Source organism: Lagopus muta, chromosome 5, assembly GCF_023343835.1.
Source record: "Lagopus muta isolate bLagMut1 chromosome 5, bLagMut1 primary, whole genome shotgun sequence".
NCBI classification, from domain to species: Eukaryota; Metazoa; Chordata; class Aves; order Galliformes; family Phasianidae; genus Lagopus; species Lagopus muta.
This window is the reverse complement of record NC_064437.1, coordinates 48,333,508-48,351,351: the sequence shown is the minus strand read 5'-3', so window position 1 is coordinate 48,351,351 and position 17,844 is coordinate 48,333,508. Positions and strand designations below refer to the sequence as shown.

Here is a 17,844-nt window from a genome sequence, read left to right as displayed (position 1 = left end):
ATCTCCCTTAAAAATGAAGGGTCTTGTGTTTTCATGAATTAAGAGACACTCAATCAGTGTTGACAATGATGGTAAAATATAGGGGAAAAAAGGAAAAATTATCAGAAATTAAGCACCTATTCCTACAGAACAGCAATTACCAAATTAGCATAAAACTCCCCAAAGCATCTTAAGTCGTTGCCATTTCTGTTCTATGAGAATTTTTTTTTTTTCTCTAGGCAATCTTTATCCCATTTAGCAACAGCTTTGGAGAGAATAATACATTAGCATAGTGTATTTATGTTCTGGTCTATTGTGTTTTTTTCCCTAAGAAATTCTGTATCTTGAATTAGTCTTTGGGTACATATTCACTACCCAAGATCTGCTGATGCAAATAATTAGGAGAGATCTGTTATAAGGTCTATGGGATGTAAGGGAAAATGCTATTCCTATCTTTTTAGGATACCTGGAGAAACCTGAAAGATCTGGTCTGTATTTAAAGATTGGCGTAACTACGTAATTTAGCATGGGCCAAACAAAATTATGCCCATAAGTTACATAGCTATCAAGGCATTCCCTTACTACACAAAAGAGGAAATTCTCTTACTATTAAAGTTTATTTCATTTAGTAGAGTACTGTAACTTAGAGAAGAAGTTCATTTTGTCACAAGACATTTAGTGGTTTAGCTATATCTGTCAATTCTCTAATGCAAACCAGGCTTTCACCACAATTAGTTTAGAAGTGGCTGCTTTCTGGGTCTCTGAATGCCTATTCTTCCTTTGGAAAAGGAAACTTTGAATTTAATACATATAAATTATTTTTAAAATAGCACAAATACTGTCAGCTGATATCCACACCATCTTGAATCTTCTCTCCTAACAGTTCTTTAACTTCCATGGCCATGCTGTATACCCTTCCACTCAGTGTTTACATTTCTAGAAAAAGTTACTATTGGCAAACACCTAAAATAAACAGCCAAATAATCTCATTAATCCTCCAAAAAATGAGGATGATCAATAGCAGATGATTACAGACAGATAAACCAGGAAATCAGCTGGTAATAGTCAGCAAAGTTTAAAGGACGTTTTTTACTACAACATTCCATTTAATTCTCTGAGATCACAGTTTAATTGCCAGAGGTAAAAGCAATAATTAGAATGTTTTTGTAAACTGTTTCTTTTCATTTTCACAAGGCAGTATGATTAACAGAAACTACTGGATAACGTCAATATATTTATGCATCACACCAACTAACAACTGTCTCACTGCCAAACTTCAAAGAGCAGCTTACAAATGGAATTGCCATTAAATGAAACTGTTCATTGTTAAGTTTCTGCAAAGATGACACTTGGCCTGACAATACGTAACATCTTTATATATGAACTGGAAGTCTTTTATATACAACAACCTCCACAGCACTTGCACAAGAGTGTTCAGCAGATTGGTATTTATATAGAATGCTTGATCTAGCCATGCAATCAGGACTCATTTTAAGGTAGGCAGATGCAGAATATTCTACCTGGGCACAAGGAATAGAGGCTGTTCTTACAGAGCAGAAGACTGCACCCTTGGAAACTATAACTTTTAAAATAGATTTGGTGGGTGTCATGGACCTGCAGTGTAATAGAAGCATCAAGGATGATGCTATGTAAAAAGAGCTAATGAAAGCTACGAAAAGATGCACTGTGGAGCAGAGAACCCAGTAGTAAAGGAGATTTTTTTTCTGCATGTGGCACTGGAAGACTGCCATTAGAAAACCATGTATAGCTCCAGTGTTCACCTTTTCAGAAAAACATTGAAATTCTGGAAGAGACACAAAATGAGAAACAAAAACGGTTAAAGAATATATCCTCTAGAACGTGACTAAAAAAAGCACTATCTGTTCATTTTATCAGAAAGCAAACTGAGAAGTAACTTGATTACACTAAGTACCTTGATGGAGAGAAAATGCCGGTGCTATGGGGCTTCTGAATTCCACAAGGAAGTGAGTAGAACTGGTGTCTAAAAGGTGTAAGCCTGGAACAATGAACAATAAATGAAGCACCAGGATTTTTAAGCGTGAGTGATAGTCTTTTAGAACAAGTGCTACAAAAAGACGAAGATGAAGAAAAATTCTTCATTTTTCTGGAGATCCTTGAAATGTTACACTTAGCCAAGTACAAGAAATTGGACTTTGCACACAAGTATTAAATACAAAAGAAATTTTGAGTTTTGTCCCATTCTTCTCATGGATAATAGTGTCAGACTCTTACTTTACATGTAGCCTCAGAAGGGTTGGTTCTGTTTCCATTCTAAGGTCACTGGTTGCTCTTGTTGCTCTTGGATTGTATTGACCATCAAGAACCTAAGAAATATATTATGTAAGATACTATAAAAACAAGACTACAAAAAACTACAAGTCTACAAAAGAATCAGACTGAAAAAGAACAAGCCTGCGAACAGCCTGAAACACACTTGACACAAAACAGATATTACAGTGTGTACAAATAATAGCTCTTGGCTGATAAACGGAAAGAAGTTTTAAGGTTGTTTGTACTGTCATGAGAGCATGTCTTGCAGAATCACAGGTCTCCATCAAATTACTGTAGATTTACTGATGGCATATTAATGGAACATGGCAGGGATATGTGAGATGTTATTTACTAATGGCTGATAGAATAATTTCATTCTAGAGTTCTGTTTTCTAGTCATGATGAAAATCGTGTAATCTTCCACGTCCCTAAAAAAGCTTCTGTCTGAGTTGGCAAGGAAATGCTAAAAGAGTGTAATTAAGTAACGATGACCCTAAAGTGAAATGTGGATTCTTTACAATATACAATGTCCTTCCCACCAGCCATGTGTGTTTGTCAGATGTTTATAGAATCTTCATTAACTAAGAGCTTCGCTAGATAACAGAAGCTGAAGCATGGCATCAATGACTCAGATAAGGGCAAGTGTACAACCAATCTGCTTGACAACTGACAAGAGGCTGGGGTTTGAAGCAGACTGTGAAAAGAACACAAGAAAGTGATTTGCAAAGGGCATTCCATCTGTTTGCCTTCCACCTCCTCTCCTCTGTCTGTAAAGATTCAACATTTTTAATCAGTTAAAATACTTAGTCCTTTTGTCTCTCCCTCAGAAAGTAAATACATAAGAAATGCATTATTTTGGAGTATTAGCTGCACTTTCGGTTTTCAATATAATTGCCTGCCTGACAAGAGGCAAGCCTTTGGAAAACTGGGACAAGATACCAGTTATGGGAGAGTCTGATACATTCTTTCATGATCCTGGGGAAATGGAAGATGAGACCCATTTTGACTTTAAATCTTTCCTGGAGAATATGAAGACAGAATTACTAAGAAGTTTGAATTTATCAAGGATTCCCTCACAAGCGAAGACCAAAGAACCACCACCACAGTTCATGATTGATTTATACAACAGATACACAGCGGACAAGTCCTCCATTCCTGCATCCAACATCGTAAGGAGCTTCAGCACTGAAGGTAGGAGAAGTCCTAAATGTGTGGACAAGAATTTTTAAAGATATATGCGAGCAGCAGTCACATGCTTTTGAAATTCTGAGGAAACTAATTGCCTAACTTCCACAGACTATTTAGAAAGCAAGTAGATTAAATTTTTGGACTGTGGCCTTACTTGCTCCTCTCAATCTTTAAAAAACACAATTTAAAAAAATTCTCTGATGTTTTTATTGTACAATTTTATCTTCTCAAATGCCTAAATTGAGAAAATACATTGAATACAGGGTTTACACAAATCATGTTTCTCAAAGCTAGAGATTTGTGACTGTTTTTTATGTTAGAAAACAAATATTTGATCATGTGTAACTGAGACATCCATGCCAGAGAGCTCTTCTTTCTGAGAGGCTTCTGTCATTCTTAAAAAATACTGTAGCCAACTGAGATATCTGTGCCTCGATCCAAGTAAGGATCCAGCAGTGCTCACCCCAAATTCTGGTTTAGAGGGGAAGATTTACATGAAAAGTTGTAGCCAAGCTTGTCTCAACTTGAAAAAAAATCCAAATCTGCCTGTAGCAATAGATTTTTGAAAACTCCATGTCAAGAAACAGTAAAAAAATGTTATAAGTGCAATCTTTAGAATAAAAATGAGACAGGGAGAATCTGTTTTTATAAAATATAGTTGTATAGAGGTAACAGCACTACAAGGATCTCCAGATTCCCAAATAAGTGACTCTAGTTCTGAAATGGAAAGAAACCTCAACAGTATGAGCTAGATTATAGTTCCCACATCCCACTCTCCACTCAGACTGCTTTAGAGGGAAGAAGAGTCAACAGTAGCTAATTAAAATTGCCCTATAATATAATGATGATCGAGTAACTATCTAACACTGACCATCAAAGAGATATCATTCAGTGATGACTTTAAAATACTACCTACCTGATCTGTCAGAAAAATACCTGCCCTTCCCAAGCCAGAGTTGCTGGTTCTGCACATACTTTTGCAGAAAAATATAATAAAACACCGCAAATACTCACAAAAGCCTGGAATATACCTAAACATGAGGGATATTTATCACCAAGTCCCAATTTAAACAGACTCTCGAGCTTTGATACAGATTTTTCAGAATTTTTCTGTCTTCTCTCTCAGTAACACAAGCTGCTTTCAAAGCTACCTGAAGACACCAAAAACCTCAGCACAGTTAATTCTTAAAAAGAGACAAATACACACCATGCTTCTCTATATTAGGAGAGCAGTTCATCCCACGGCACTGTGATGAGTGGTAAATTCTAATAGATTTTTTTTTTTTAGGAATTCTTTCTGTAAAATTCTCTTCAGGAAATTGCTAAATTTTACACTTCCTAGATGAGTACCTGCTACAGCACCATCTGCACCTTGTTTTAGGAAGACTCTTCCTGCTACCCCTTCACTCCTTCAGACGTTCACCTGCATGCAGTCTTGGTGAAAATACTACCAACATCAAGATACTCCATTTTAACTTTTCACTCCCTGCTTCTTGAAACCTGGCCAGAAGATGGTATTATTTTATTTATTTTTTGATGCTAGGTAGCCATGGTCTTATTTTACTCCCAAAACACATCCTGAATCTTTTAAAAGCAAGTTATTTGGACTGTCAGGAGCACTGTAACCACAGATTTTTATTTCCTATTGCAGATGTTGTTTCTTTAACTTCACCAGAAGAAAACCCATTTCAGAAACACATCTTGCTGTTCAACATCTCTATTCCACGATACGAGGAAATCACCAGAGCTGAACTGAGAATCTTTATCTCCTGTCACAAGGAAGTTGGGTCTCCCTCCAGACTGGAAGGAAACATGGTCATTTATGATGTTCTAGATGGAGACCATTGGGAAAACAAAGAAAATAGCAAATCTTTGCTTGTCTCCCACAGTATTCAGGAGTGTGGCTGGGAAATGTTTGAAGTGTCCAGAGCTGTGAAAAGATGGGTCAAGGCAGACAAGATGAAGACTAAAAACAAGCTAGAGGTTGTTATAGAGAGTAAGGCTCTGGGTGGTTTCCCTTGTGGGAAGCTGGATATCAGTGTTACTCGTGACACTAAAAATCTGCCCCTGTTAGTAGTATTCTCCAATGATCGCAGCAATGGGACAAAAGAGACCAAAGTAGAGCTCCGGGAGATGATTGTTCATGAGCAAGAAAATGTGCTAGACAAATTAGGAAAGAACAACTCTTCATCTGAAGAAGAACAGAGAGAGGAAAAAGCCATCACTAGGCCCCATCAGCATTCCTCCAGAAGCAAGAGAAGCATTGGAGCAAACCACTGTCGGAGAACTTCGCTCCATGTGAACTTTAAAGAGATTGGTTGGGATTCTTGGATCATTGCACCCAAAGATTATGAGGCTTTTGAGTGTAAAGGAGGTTGCTTCTTCCCTCTGACAGATAATGTTACGCCAACAAAACATGCTATTGTCCAGACTCTGGTGCATCTCCAAAACCCAAAGAAAGCTTCCAAGGCTTGTTGTGTTCCAACTAAATTGGATTCAATTTCTATTCTTTATAAGGATGATGCTGGTGTGCCCACTTTGATATATAACTATGAAGGGATGAAAGTGGCAGAATGTGGCTGCAGGTAGTATATGCAGAATATCTATAAGAAGAATAATACTCTTTTCTGCTGTCTGTGAAACTGTACATTAGTGATGTAAATGAAAATCCTTGCAAATAAGGTTTGGAGCACAGGATGGTGCTGGTTGTTTGTTGTTGCTGCTTTTAAAGGAAAGCTGGCATTTAAAGAATGGCAATCATTGTAAATAACCTGCATTATATATCATTAATTAAAATTTTGTGAGATTGAAAGAACTACGCATTATTTGGCCAGAGTGACAAAAGCCAAAAACTTATTTGAATTTTTCTGTTAAACCAGTTCTGTTCAGGTCACACGCAGTCTTTGGAATTGAGGATGTCTTTTAAATTTCTAATAGGCATAGAAATCTAACTCTCTCTGTCAGTTCTTACATTCTTCTGTGTACTCACTGAACTGCATACAGTTTGCATGATAAAACAGGAAGTCTAAATCCTGCAAACCTTTTCTCACACCAGTAATCTCAGAGACTTTTAAAATCGTTTTAATGCAAAGTATTTACTCCTGAAAGTGAAGTTTTTAAAATTTCTCAAACAGATGACACACTCCATCTCATCTGATTCCCAAGTTTCCTTCTGTGGGTAGCAGGTGCCTTGGTTTCAGCTTTCTTATCCTTGGTGTCCCTATTTTTACCCCTTTATGGCACATACTTGAATGATAAGAAGTACAGCCTTCCGCTTCCAAGACACTGTTTCCTAGGAGGAACAGCAGGCCTTATCTCCTCACAAAGATAAGGAGCCACTTTGACCTACTGCATATTCTTAGTATTTCTTTGCAGGAACATGCAGTCAAATCACATCCAGTCTTAGGATCTGTACCCTAACAACTGTGGGGGTTGGCAGTGCTCAGCACTCATGAAAAGAAATAAACAAGCTAATTTTTAGAGGCCTATGTTCTTTGGAGTCTGGCACCAGGCACTGCTTATTTTCTTTATTTTTTCTTTATTTTTTCTTAGGATAAACGCTGTTTTACATACAAAATTCTTTCACTCTTTAGAAGTCTGGGAAAAATTGATAACTCCTTTTTTAATGTTCTGGGGCACTTACATTACTTTAGGAGAAATACACTACCAGACAATGGTTATCCTGTCCTTACTTCTATTTTCACTAAACAACAACTCCCATGTTTCCTGCAACTAGGGAAAACTTTCTTCGATTCTAATGAAGGTTTTGCCTGTACAAGAAAAGACAGTGCTTTGCATTGGTTTCAGGTGTGATGGAATGTGCCATGTAATGCCATCATAATCCACTTTCTTCCTACTATTCCACCTTCCATCAAAAAAATCTACCACTTTTAATTCAAACCCACAGTGAACTACATATATATTCAAAATATTAAATGTTAATGAGACAAAAATATGCTTAATATGTGGAACCAATATGATTTAAATGTATACATATGTTTTAAATTAGGGCTGCCTGTGGGCAAGACAAATTCATTTGCTATGAACAGCTCTGCTTGAAATCTAATATGCAGTTTATTTACTATTGTTAACTGAATACAGAGCGAATAGCAGGTGAGTGCAAGCAGAGCAGTTGTAATTCCATCAAGAACTTTTGGTTACATCACAAATTATGAGAACAAAGCATGATTCACCAGTATCCTCTGACTGATTTACAGCCTCTTCCATTAGAAGAGGACTGCAATTGAATCAGATCTGAGATCGGGATCCATGAGAATTCTATCCATCCATAGCTGCATGTCATTATCCTCTTAAATTTCATGTGGCATCCTCTCATTTTACTACTCCCCACTGGCTTCTGTCATCTTACAGTTGTTATGTCTTCCTCCTTGAAATGTTTTCTCTCCCTTTTGTATTGATATCTCCTAAATTTATAGTATTTTGCACAACTTCTCTTCTTCAAGTAAAACAAACTACCAAGCAAACATCTGGTGTGATCACATTAGAATTCTTTTTCACCCATGTGTCAAGGTAATTGTAGCTGTGTGCCCTCAAGTCATCTAAACACTAGGTCCTAGCTGTAATTCTGACTTCATAGAGTGCAGGAGTTTGTCAATTATCAAATTAATAAGTGGAGAAGAAAAGAGACAAGTCCTCACATGTTCACAGAGATAGTTTCTCAAAAATCAATTTTTTGGAGGGGGGGAAAAAAAAGGGGGAGAAAAACTCAATTCAGATCCCAGCTATTCTATCAGAACTTCAGAGAAGCTCTACAGACTCTTTCCCAAAACTGTACAAGTCTCTCTTGTATTTCAACCCCAAAAAATCAGTTTCACTTCCAGCCAGCTCTAACGATCACATTCCCATAGGCTTAACATTTTGAATGGTACGGCAGTAAATCAAAACATGAATCTCTCCACAGTGTGATGAACAGGGTCAAGAGAAAATGAGAACCTGATAGTGACTACAGATGCCACCTACAGCACAGCTGAAGCATCTGTCAAATCAATATTTGGTTTGACATTGTACATGTGGACGCCTAGGTTTTGAACATTTCATTTTAAATAATTGGTAATGTTCCCTAATTTTTCAGCTGCTTTGGAATGTAGAGTCAGCCAGGTGGACAAAAAGCACTAGAAAATATACAAGTAGCAAAGCACCTTGCTACCTGCATGAAGCCAGGCCCCATTAGGCACTGAGAAACACTTTCTCTCCACCAGACTGTGAATGTTAACCAGTAGCTTGCTGCTATTGCAGAGCGTGTTGGGGCTTGTGCAATGCCCAGCAGATGTACAGTTAAAAATAAAGCATATTTGTTTAACATAAACACATGGCTAAAGTGTGTCATCATATTCAGGCTCGTTAGCTGTGTAATAACAGCCCCTCAACATTACAATCACTAGCTGATGCCATAGACAATTTTAAGGCTACCCAGCAGCACTTCATTCTTAATAGATACCATGACTAGCTGATGGAAGATGTTCAGGAGAGAAAACAGATATTTTTACATATCTTCCCACCTTGTCTGTGTATGTGGAGCACACAATATCCTCTAAGCTATGTCCCAACATAGAAGAGCAGCAAATACAATTTACACTTAACAGCAGTACTGCAACAGTGATCACAAAAAGCCAGAAAGATCTCCATTTTCACTATTTCTTAAAAAAGCCAGTAGCCTCATGGGAACCTGGAGATATCCAATTGCTCTGTGTTCAGATACCTTTTACTGAAAATATCCTGACAGCACAGAAATTTTAACCCAGAATTGCCAATTCCTGAAATTCTAAGCAATGGGTTTTAGTCTCTCAAGTAAGCTTATCATTTCAGACACAATTATGCTCTAGCACAACCAGCACTGCTCCCAGATCACAGCAGAATCTTCTCCAGCCTCCCCAGAGCCTGGCCACAATAATCACACAACATGGAGGTCCACATAGGGCTGCACTGTTAGCTGCAGGAGGTATTAACTGTAGCTGCTCATATGCAGTACTGAATTAAGTCTGTTATTGCAAAGACAACTAGAAGGATACAAAAGGGAATAGAACAATTTGGGAAAACAAACAAGTAGCAAATGAGCAATGTCTGCAAGGCAAGATCTCAACCACAGCTTGAAAGGAGCTCCACTTCCCCTCTGACTGCATCTGAGATCTAACCACCTCCCTTCTACCCATTCAAACTCCCCAACTTACCATTTGTCGCATGTTTAGCGCAGGCAAAACCAGGGCAGGTCCTGCAGCAGTCTCTGGAGATCAAGGCACTTAAAGAGCTCGGCTTGTCTCATTGCAGGACAGGAAAATAAAGCTGGAGGTGCCTGAACCACATATCTCATCTATGCTGCTCTAGGTCTGACTGAGGCCTACAAAGCTTCTCGTGGAGCTTTCTTCACTCTTCAATATTTTCTCTAAATTTTGTCTCACGTTGCCTCAGCACCATCTCTGGGCTGAGGGGCCTCCATGTTCCTTCAGCACCATCTCTGGGGTGTCAGGAGCCCTTCTTACCCCCTCCCATGGTGCCTTAAATATGATGTCAGTTGTAAGTCAGTCTCCTTTTTGGCTGCCCACAGCCTGCTCTGCTCTCCATCTCCACACTGCCTTGCTGTCATCTCTGAGCTGGCTGCCACCGCTGGGTTGCCTCAGCACCGTTATAATCCTGCCAAGCTGCCTCAAAGTTGTGGTCAGCTGCTGCCAAGATTGTAGCCTCTTGTAGATCATCAGTAATAAATCAGATGAAGCCTCACAGGAGAAAGGCCTCAGTGTAGGACTGGAAAATGAGATGCTGTGAGTCAGCCCTTTCCTGAGGTGCAGGCTTTGGCTGGAGCCCTGCAGGCCTTCCGGTGGCCCTCACAAGCCTTGATGCTGGCCCAGCACAACAAAAGCATTGAGCAAGCAACAGCCTGACTGCCCAGGCCTTTGTACCAGGCTGGTAACCAAAGTTTCTGAGCCAACAATGGCAAGGACCACTTTACAGCAAACTAGATAGCTTAAAATGGCAATAGTAGTCTGGCTGAACATACTGAGCACTTGCATCCTACATCAGCACAGCGATGGCATAGGCAGGATGTGTTTGATCTGGCATTGGATCTGGCTGGGCATCAGTAGCCCAGTGTCTAAGATTTAGCTTGGTGACAGCTGTTTGCAGTACCTGGCAGCTAAACAAAAGTTTCTGTGTGTTACTGGAGTTCTCACTTTTTTCAAATAATAAGGATAGCAGGTCTCATGATGGAATATTTAATATTCACTTTTTAGTACTAGCTAACATTTTTTTGGTGCACCACTCTCAAAAGAACTCAATTAGAAATGGAAATAAATCTACAATGGAAATAAGCACACAATACATTAATTCTCTAAAGACTGAAGATCAATTCCCTAAATTTCTTGGAAAACTACTTACCAGAATGCAAAACTATGTGACAAACTAGCTGAGGCTGGATAGCAGCAAAGCATTTCTCTGAAGACTTCCTGAATCTTCTGCTTATCCAGAATATAGCAGTTCAGTAGAGCTGCACAATGTGAGTTTATTAAAGCTGTGCTATGAGCTGTGATGGCTCTCCCTCCACCTGTTTCTGCATGCATCATGAATCCCTGCTGAAAACAGAGATAATGGAAATGTATGCTTCCAACCATTCCCAAGTCTTTCAATTAAATCATGACCTGTCTTCTCATACTTTTCTTCCTTTGCTTCTCTCTTTCTTGGGTGCTTTTTAGTGTCCCTTCTAGGAAGTGAAAGGAAGGAAAGGGAAAGGCATATTAGCAGAGGAAAATTAAAATATACAAATATAATCCTTATTCATTTGAAGTGCTATTTTCTTAAAATGTAAATCTTTTGACATTAAATATGACTTTATCAGCTTGAATTTCAATTTCTACAGATTTGTATGCTATAAGGTCTGAAACATTACTTCTTTTAGCCTGAGAGTTATAAAGGAACCTTAGGGTGATATTATTCATTACTTGTACTACCAAGGTGCCTAAAAAGCCTACTCAGAAACAAGGTTCTCTTTGTATCAAATATAACGAGACCAGAACAGAAAAGACAGTCATAGACCATACCTATGCAATCCAGTAATGCCCAACGCAGACAGCAATGAAGCAGTACTGACCCAGACTTGTACATCTATAAAAGGCAGGGGAGGTTTGTCTAGAAATACTTACCAGAGTCCTGGAAGTATTAAAGTTTTCATTAGCACAGTCCTATGCTTGAGCTAATAAACCCTGCCTCTCAGTATTTAGGAGCCCAGTATCACTGTTACATTAAAATGCAACTGTATTAGGAGGCTCTATTAAAACCAAAGTTAGTTTATTTCCAAATCCTGTTAGGATAGCTTCTAGGTTCAAAAAATCATTTCTCTCAGTGAGAAAGCTGCTCTTGCTGCCACCTTCAGATGAGCCTCCTGCTACTGCAGTTTAACAGTAACCAAGTGGTCCACAATGACCCTGCTAAGGGAACGGTGAGCAGCAGATGACCATCAGAGAATATAGGAGGAGTAAAAAAATTTTTACACTGTCTCTTGTAGAAGCTTTTTAGTATACAGTCAGAGTGGTGCAGACCTTGCATGCAAACTGGCCAGAGACAGATAAAAGAAAATGCCTCTACTTTGAGTATGTGGGAAGTCCATAGCTACTAAAAGTCAGAATCTGAGGGCAAATTTTAAAGGATTATAAAGTTTTATGAGCTATAAATGCTAGAACTAGGCTGGAGCTGTTGAGTTTGGCTCAAAGCTATGATCAAAATAGTCATTTAGCTTGAATAATATTAAAAATGAAATGTGATGGTAGTATTATATTTTGGAAGCAGATAACAAGAGTTCAGTGAACAGAACTGCAAGCATACTTAATAAAAATATAAGTTTCTTCTATCCAATAAGAATTGTTATTCTCCAAAGCCAGAAGTATCGATGCCATGCAAGGCAGGGCTATCATAATATGTCTAACAACACATATGAAGAATTACAAAGGTAGCAGTAAAAGATGATTATCAGATCAGTGTAAGAGAACCCAAACATAACTGTAGCATAGAAGAATACCCTGTTCCACTTTTAAGTCATACACATTATTTAAAGTGCTTATTTCACAGTCACAATATGAAATGGGGTTTGTTTCAGCACACTAACAGCAAAGGGCAATAGCAAAAAAGCACAAGATAAATACATATCAAACTAGAGAAATACATTAAGCTATAGGATCTTACTATCCCTTAGCTTTAGTTAGGGGAAGCAAACTATAATCCTTTATATGCATGTTGTGAAAATGCTAAGTCACCACTTGAGCCAGTTACTGAGCAACTGTTAGGAAGGTGGGGCCAACCTGGGGAAGCTCAGGTGCACACAATGCACCTGAGTTACCAGAAGGGATAAAGCAAGGATCCACCCCTTCCCAGATCTCATTTAAGGGGTGGCAATGGAGGTAAGAGCATCTTTTCTGGAGATTCTTGCCTACCTGAGGATATTCTAGGCTTTTGGAAGGCAGGTGGTTTGTTGTTTTTTGTTTTTTTTTTGTTTTTTTTGTTTGTTTTTTTGTTTGTTTGTTTGTTCATTTTTTGTTTTTTTTTTTCCCTCCCCTTTTTCTCTGCCTGCTCTCTTGTATTTAAGTAGATCCTCATTTGCTATTGCTTAAGACCTTGCTGCTCTGCTATCTTGTTATTCTTTCTATTTCATACTAATGTATTTCTTAAAACCATACCTTTTTAAAAACTTCAGCTGAAAACCTAGCCTTTCTAATATAGGAGTCTTTAGAACATGATGCAATGCCTAGTAAGAGTAAGGGGAGTTGGGGGAAGCAGAAAGCATTCCTGTTTAAATCTTATGATTTTACATGTAGGAAAGGGTTATTTCTTGACTTCTCATCTCTGAGTAAGGCTATACTGGAGAAGAATATTACAAATCTCAGGAAATTATTCATTAAGTGTTAGACAGAAAATATATGTATTGAGTTTAATGGAGGATATAGAGCACACTTAACTATGAAAAGCAGTTATCTGATATAAATATCCTGATAAAATTTCTTTGTGTTTTTGGCTACCTCCTTTCTGAGGATGGTCTTCATGACTGTTCATCTATGTCTGTTATATTCAGAATGAGGAGAAGTGAAAACTAATATCTCATGTATTACACCTACGACATCCTATGGCATGCCTTTTGCAGAAAGTTACGGTGAAGTAGTTTGAATAATCCCTTTTCATTTCAAGCTGCATTAATCTGTGTTCTAACAGAGGATTCACAGAAAGAACACCCTTCTTAAAATAAAAAAAAATTGAAGATTTACTGTGGTCTACGTTATAAAATGGAGTTACTTACACAAAATTAAGAAACTTTAACCTTCTCCAGTTCTAATGGTTAATACTTCAACCTTATTTCCACCACTATCCTATGCTTCAAAATATTTTTATATATTACAGTTGTCCTTTATTTACGTGTTCTGAAGACTTGAAAAAGAAAATACTGTGTGTATTTATTCCATAAACATGCGATGTCATTCTTTTTGTGGGATAGAAATCTGTATGCTTAAAGCTACTGTACAAACAGACAGAAATAGAGATCCATCCTGACATATTCTTAGGGATATGGATTACTGTACTTTTTTTCCCAATTCCTGTCACAATGGATCCATTTTGTAACCCTGTTCCCTGACTCCTGGGCATGCCCTCATCTAGCACACAGCAGGAGTAAAAGGAAGAAGGAAATATAGAAGTAGAAAAGGGGACTCATGAAAAAACTCCAACCCCCTAGCCAAGCAGGCAAAATATCTAACCCCTTCATGTCTAGGCATTTTTACTTCATTGTTTTACATGTCACTTTTTTTCTTAATCTTTCTACTTTTTTTTTCCATCAATACAAAATCAGTGAATTGATATCTTCATTTTCAAATTAATTGAAAGATGGTGGAAATAAAGTTTAAAAAGTGCTTCAAAGTGTAGCGTATCAGAATTCAGGCTGTGTATCCATGCAATTGCAGTTGCTAGTGGTCTAACTTCAAAAATCCCCTGCCTTAGTCAGTATGTAGAAAGTGTGGTGCTTCAGAATGAAAGTGTGAGTTCATGAAGTTTGAGATGTATTTAATCTACTGAAGTGATATACTGCAGTACATCAGATTATTCCTGTTTTAATAGCATTTAGAGACACTGAGTTAGGGAGGAAGGGATGGGTATGTAGTGGGCATTAATGTAGCGAAAGATATTCTTTGTCCTCAGGACTTTACAAGCTGACAAATAGAGGAGCCTTGGGTTAGAAAAGCAATAGTACTCAATTTGCCCAAAGTAATTTCAGTAGGGTAGTGGCAGAGCTAGGAACAGAAGCCCATTTTCTGAGGCCTTAGCCACCGCATTGTCCACACAAGGAATAAACACAGCTCTGGCAATAAATCCTTGAGCTCGAATGCCAACTTCTGTACAAAATGTGGTTTTGCTGGAGCATTTTTATTCATGCTACTTTGTCCTAGAATGCTGGGTTATGCTTCACAGGAAGAAAGAAAGAAGAGCAATTTAAGCTGGTGATAACGTCCTGGATTAAGCCTTGTGGTGTGCATCACACATTGTCACAGTATAGAGCAGCCAACTCTCTCACCCCACCATTCCTCCAAGCTAAGATGTAACACATCTGAATCTCAGTTTCTCTACCAATCAGGCACACACCACACTGCCACAGCACGCTTGGAGGTTAATTACATATTTATGTGTTATCAGCAACATTTTCAACTATATCCCAGTGCCCTTGTTTGACGAGGGAAGTGGCTGCATTTTTTTTTTTAAATGAAGACTTAATTTTAATGGATAATAGCACTACTTGGTTGCTTAAGGTACTTATATCATCATGTTTCAGTTTTGCTAATGAGCAAAAAAGACTAAAGAGTCTAATGGACTCTTAGTATTATGTAAATGTTGCCCCTGTTGGATTTATTTTTCTTAACATAACACCAATAAAACCATTGTATAGACAAGACAATCTGTATAACATTTAAATGTCATACTTTCTTATTCTTCATTTAAAAAAAAAAAAAAACAAAAAACACAACAACACAGAATATTGTTGGTTTAGATAAATACTGCAGGTCCTGAAATTTGTAAGGAGGTTGAAAAGAGCAGAACAGGCTAAACTGCTTAAAGTGTTTCCGAGGGCTCCAGCACTTACATTCACCACTGTACAGATTACCTATGATTAAGGTTGGCACATCCTGGAATCCCAGTGTTGTGATGCTCTAAGCTTGCATTCAGTGTTTTTATGGTAGGATCTAAGATCTATATTAAAAAAAAAACCAACACCAAAATGATGTCATGAATACTGATTTAGAATTTTTATCTAGAACACTAATTCTTTTCTGAATGCATCCAAACATTCAATGAGATCACTTGTTACAGACAACTTGTTGGAAAAAACTGAGTGTTTCTCATAAAAGAGACGAAAGGTTTAAGGTAAGAACTTGAGTTAGATTTTTCTGTAAAATAGGCTTTATTTCTGATGGTAACCCAGAGGGATACTCGAGAGTATAAGCAGGAGTGTAAAGCGTCCTTTTTTGTAGTACAACGTTCTGGCTTCTGCACATATCCATTTAAGAACTTCCTAAACATGAAAGTGCAACTAGACTGAAGACAAATGAGTTTATCCTCCATTAATTTGTGCAAATTCTTAGCTCACATACTTTAGGTGCTCACAAATCCTCTAGCAATAAGCTTTGAAAGTTTAATTATGCTTTGCATGAAAATTGCTTCCTCTTCTATTCTTTAAACATTATCTGTTTCAGTAAGTTCCTCTAGTCCCTGTGCTCCCAAGGAGAGAGAATTAAAAAAAAAAGTTTTCGTTTAACTTTTCTGCCTGATTCATGTTCAGAATTTCTGCTTGATGCCCCTTTGTTTGGTTTATTCAGAAGAAATGTATAAATTTTCAAGAACAAAATAATAGATTCAAAACAATTTTTCTCTGAAAAGTTCATGTAGTGGTTGAGATTTTCTGAAAAATCATGATATGGGGAGGAGAAGTGTCCCATGAATAAGTTTAATTTTCCATCACTTGTATATTTCCATACACACAGGTATAAATCAAGCATGGTGTTATACAGCATCTGCGTGAATAGACTAGTATCAACATATACAGCCTAGGTATACGGACATGTTAAAGGAAGAAGCTCCATAGAATTCTATCATTACTATTACTGAATGGTCCAGAAAGTTCTACGCTAACATTCACATGAGTGGTTGATCTGTGTTACAGGCAGACCTTATTCATGACACGAACAGAATGTTCCCAGCTGGGATAGATCAGTTTTAGGTTCTCATCTCTGGTTAATTTTGTATGTGGCAACAAGTAACATTTTGAAAGTAGAGAGAAAGCATGCTTCACCCACATTTTCCTAGTCAATACTTACAGCTACCTCCTGCAAGCAGATTGACTGAAGTAATAACTTATTTCAGATTTAAAATCCAGGAATCTGCTCTTGTATGCTTTTGGCATGTCATACTGCAGCTCTGGGTGCTGACAATTTACATGGGTACAGCCTGAAGCTGTATACTGCATATTCTGATCCTCTTTCAAACACTTAATACAATAGGGTCCCAAGTACATTATGAACAGAGGAAAACAACCCCCCACGTTCTATTTTAGTATGTTGAGCCTAAAGTCCATTGGCTGGGAGCTGTCATCAGACATGACCATATGTTACCCAATGGTATTAGAAGTAAATCCTAATTGAGTGCAAATTATGAAGATTAAAGTCACCTCACATTTAGCTGCATTACACTGAAGCGAATGTAGTTCAAAGCCTTATTTAAAATGCTGGCAATTCTCAGCATAAAAATTAACAGGCTGTCATTACCTTGGATTTTATGAGCTGTTCCAAATGTCTGGAGTTCCTTGTTTGGACCTCTTAGTCAGAAGGAAAGAGCAGTCTGTAGCAGCACAGACTGGAAAACACCAAAGACAATGTATCATCAACAACTTCTGAAAAAAGACATTAAATATTGATACAACTAAGTTACATGAAAAATCTACTGGTTATAAGCTTTTCATAAATAATGGTGAAAGACTGTATGATGGCTGCTTTAATTTGGTTAAGATCAAAGATTCGGATTCAAGCAATCCACTGATAGAATAAGTCAGGCCTTGTTTATAACAGGCAATGTACTGCTTTTTGAAAACAACTGCCAGAAGGATATTCCTTGAAGTTTGTTACTGTTTCATAAGATGTCTGTAAAGCAGCAAGAAGCTGAACTTCATCTATTCGTGCACTTTGGATGATGCACTCCATTTTAATGAGATTAAAGGTTTAATGCAGATAAAAGATTTTTATCTCTTCGGTGCACCCGTACTCTATGCAGAGACTTCAGTGTGATTCACAAACAGAGGAACAGCGGAGAGCTATCATCATTCTGACAGATAAGAGCTTTTGACTTCTTTCTTAC

The 17,844-nt window shown here is 37.8% G+C and overlaps 1 protein-coding gene across 1 annotated transcript; it reads left to right on the top strand.

Annotated features, from left to right (window-relative positions):
- Positions 1–1,220: 1,220 nt before the first annotated feature.
- GDF2 (growth differentiation factor 2) lies at positions 1,221–8,737 on the top strand. The gene is made up of 2 exons (XM_048945338.1): positions 1,221–3,462; positions 5,111–8,737. The coding sequence occupies exons 1-2, from the start codon at positions 3,117–3,119 to the stop codon at positions 6,046–6,048; spliced, it is 1,284 nt and encodes a 427-aa protein (XP_048801295.1). The 5' UTR covers positions 1,221–3,116; the 3' UTR covers positions 6,049–8,737.
- Positions 8,738–17,844: the final 9,107 nt, after the last annotated feature.

What these genes read in the sequence shown, in the direction of transcription:
- GDF2 (XM_048945338.1), top strand. Translation starts at nt 3,117, where the DNA reads ATGCATTATTTTGGAGTATTAGCTGCACTTTCGGTTTTCAATATAATT. An exon ending in AAGGAGCTTCAGCACTGAAG is followed by an intron (nt 3,463 to 5,110) that starts GTAGGAGAAGTC and finishes TTCCTATTGCAG; the next exon opens with ATGTTGTTTCTTTAACTTCA.